Source organism: Ixodes scapularis, unplaced genomic scaffold (genome assembly GCF_016920785.2).
Source record: "Ixodes scapularis isolate PalLabHiFi unplaced genomic scaffold, ASM1692078v2 PGA_scaffold8__174_contigs__length_109621045, whole genome shotgun sequence".
NCBI classification, from domain to species: domain Eukaryota; kingdom Metazoa; phylum Arthropoda; class Arachnida; order Ixodida; family Ixodidae; genus Ixodes; species Ixodes scapularis.
In genome coordinates, this window is record NW_024609883.1 from 13,835,633 (window position 1) to 13,838,219 (window position 2,587).

At 52.1% G+C, this 2,587-nt stretch overlaps 1 protein-coding gene across 1 annotated transcript; it reads right to left on the minus strand.

Moving 5' to 3' along the window:
- Positions 1-786: 786 nt before the first annotated feature.
- LOC120845916 lies at positions 787-2,227 on the minus strand. The gene is made up of 2 exons (XM_040217478.1): positions 2,052-2,227; positions 787-1,966 (listed from the first exon to the last, which is right to left on the minus strand). Exons 1-2 carry the CDS (start codon positions 2,225-2,227, stop codon positions 787-789), a joined length of 1,356 nt encoding a protein of 451 aa, XP_040073412.1.
- Positions 2,228-2,587: the final 360 nt, after the last annotated feature.

Here is a 2,587-nt window from a genome sequence, read left to right on the forward strand (position 1 = left end):
TGCGTGGTGGTACACCAGTTAATCGTGTCTATCTTGATATGCGAAACACCATGACGGACATATATACTGGCCTGAGCACTAGTAAGGGAAGTTCGGCGTGAACGCCCCGCGTATTCTATCGTAGGGTTGTGGTGCCCTTCAAAACCTGACAATGTAATGCTTTTGGCGCGAGATTCCTGCAGTAAAAGAACGTCACAGGTATATTGTGGATCTGACAGGCGCGTAAGAAATTCGGCCTTTCTTGTTGCTAGCCCAAGACAGTTCCACTGCAGGATCCGGAACGGAGCGTTATTCAGGAGTCTGGAAGCCATTGCGGTTTTGGACCTGGATCGGCGGAGTTTGCGGGACGACCATGAACATTGCAGAGTGCTCCGCATGGGTCGCCGCCAGCATCTGTTGGAATTGTTGTAGCTGTTGCTGCATTTGTTGTTGCATCTGTTGCTGCATTTGTTGCTGCTGCTGCTGCAATTGCTGTTGCATTTGGGCGAGTGCGTCATGAAGATATTCCTGTGTTGCCGTCGTAGTGACGACGGAGGTGGCTGGTTGTTCAGGTCGAGTGGATTGGGAAACCAATACTGCTTTGCATGATTGCTGCACATCGCGGGTCGTGGGTTGTTGTTGATGTGATGCACATTGCTGCAATTTCCTGACTGCTTCTTTATCTTTGAGGCGCCTTTGAAGTTCGGTTTCCCTGAGTGCTCGGCGCTTCTCTGCTTCTATTTGGTTCATCCGAATTTGATCGTGCTTATTTGCCATTTTCTTTGCGTGAACTTCAAGATCTTGAATTCATTTCGCACTTTTCTTGCGGGCTTCGCCGATAGACCGCAGTTCTTCCATCCAGGCCTGCGCCTCAGTGTCACTGTCCGCATAATAAACTGTCTTGAGCATTTTGTGCACCGCTTGGGCATACGTTCCAGCTTGTTGCTGCGGTCTCGGCGTCTTAGGTTGGCGCTTTTGGAATTCCGCGGCCTCGTCTCGCCGATTCGCGTTGTTCAAGAGTTGGCGTGACACTGGTACATCACGCCTTGTTGTGCTCTTACTTGTAACTCTCGGTTTGTTTTTCAGTATCTCGTTCTCTTCTTTCCCGTCAGAAAACGTGCCGAGCGCGGCATATCTGTTGTGTGTAGCTATTACTTGAGGGTAGTCTTTTAGCGTGACATCGGGCGGGCTACGAGGCCTGCTCCTGCCGCGGCCTCCCGAGGGGTTACGGCATCTATCGTTGTCTCGAGTTGCCTGGTTACCGTTTGCGTGGCCTCTGTCTTGAAGTCTTCGGTCCACCCGCAGCTTGGTGGGGCACTTGGGATCGGTCGCAAGGTGGTTGCCGTGGGATCGGCAGTTGATACAATACTTGCGTCCGCACACGTGGTGTTCCTGCTTCAGCCACCCGCAATCGGGGCATCTCAGCACGCGGGTGCACACGTGTTGCTTGTGTCCTAGGCCTTGGCATCTAGAGCACTGCACTGTGTGAGACACATACGGCGTGACTCTTATGATGCTCCCTCTGTATACGATAGAGTTTGGCACATTGGTTCCGCGGAATGTCACTATGGCCAGCCCGTTTTTGCCGAGAAGTCTGGCGTATAGGACCTCGTGTGTTTTGGACCGTAGAGCACTCCCTAAAGTGTCCGAGGTCTCTCCGCAGTCAATGCCGTGCGCCACGCCGCGTACTGTGTCCTTTGGGGGAATCTCGTGGGTCACCATCTCGTGGGTCACCACCGATACGGCTCTATCCTCTGCGGTGAGAGAGTGCAGCGCCAAAAGCTTTTCTGCGGCGTCTCTCGAATGTACCATGACTGAGATTGTGTTGGTGTCCCTATTCAGCCTGAACGTAAGTTCTTCATTGATTAAGCCGGTTATTTGACTTAAAGTTCTCTGCAGTAAGCCCTTCGAAATGGTCGTAAGATCATAAGGTTCCTTCGACCGAAAAACAATTACGTGGCACGGCCTGGCTTCCTCATCGGTACCCCTGAGTCGTGTGTATAACAAGGTAGGTCCTCCCAGGGATACAATATGCTCGCCTTGTCTATGCGTCTTTTTTTAACATATGTCACCTTGTTCCATTCGGAGCCTGGATAGTCTTCTGCATGTACTGATTCTTTGAAGGTCGAAAGAGGACCCTCGGTGAGAGTCTCTGTGGACGATATCTCAGCCATTGAGAAGCCGGTGTCCGAGTCTGCGTCGGCGTCCGTTCGATCAGAATTTGTGTCAGTAATTCCGCGGTCGTCATCTTCCTTCACTTCGGAGGAGTTCGTACCGGTACTAGAACTACTAGGGTGGCGGGTCCGTTTGATTGCGGGATCCAAAAATATCAGTGGGTCCCTTTTCGTTTTTCGCTTTCCATGAATTCGTTGCGGTGACTGGATGAAAGCTTCAGCTTCTGTAAACGTAGCAATCGCTTCGATTTGGCCGGTCGCAGGAGCTTGCCCAACGATGTTCATCTCGAGATCGCTATCGCTCGAAGACTGGGGCTAAGACGGTTGCGAGATCTCAGCCATGTCGCTCTCTTCGGAGCCCTTCGCCTTTGGCCAGCTCCAGAGTTAGCCCTAGCTCCGAAGCACATTCGCCGGCGGTCGAAAACACATGCGAA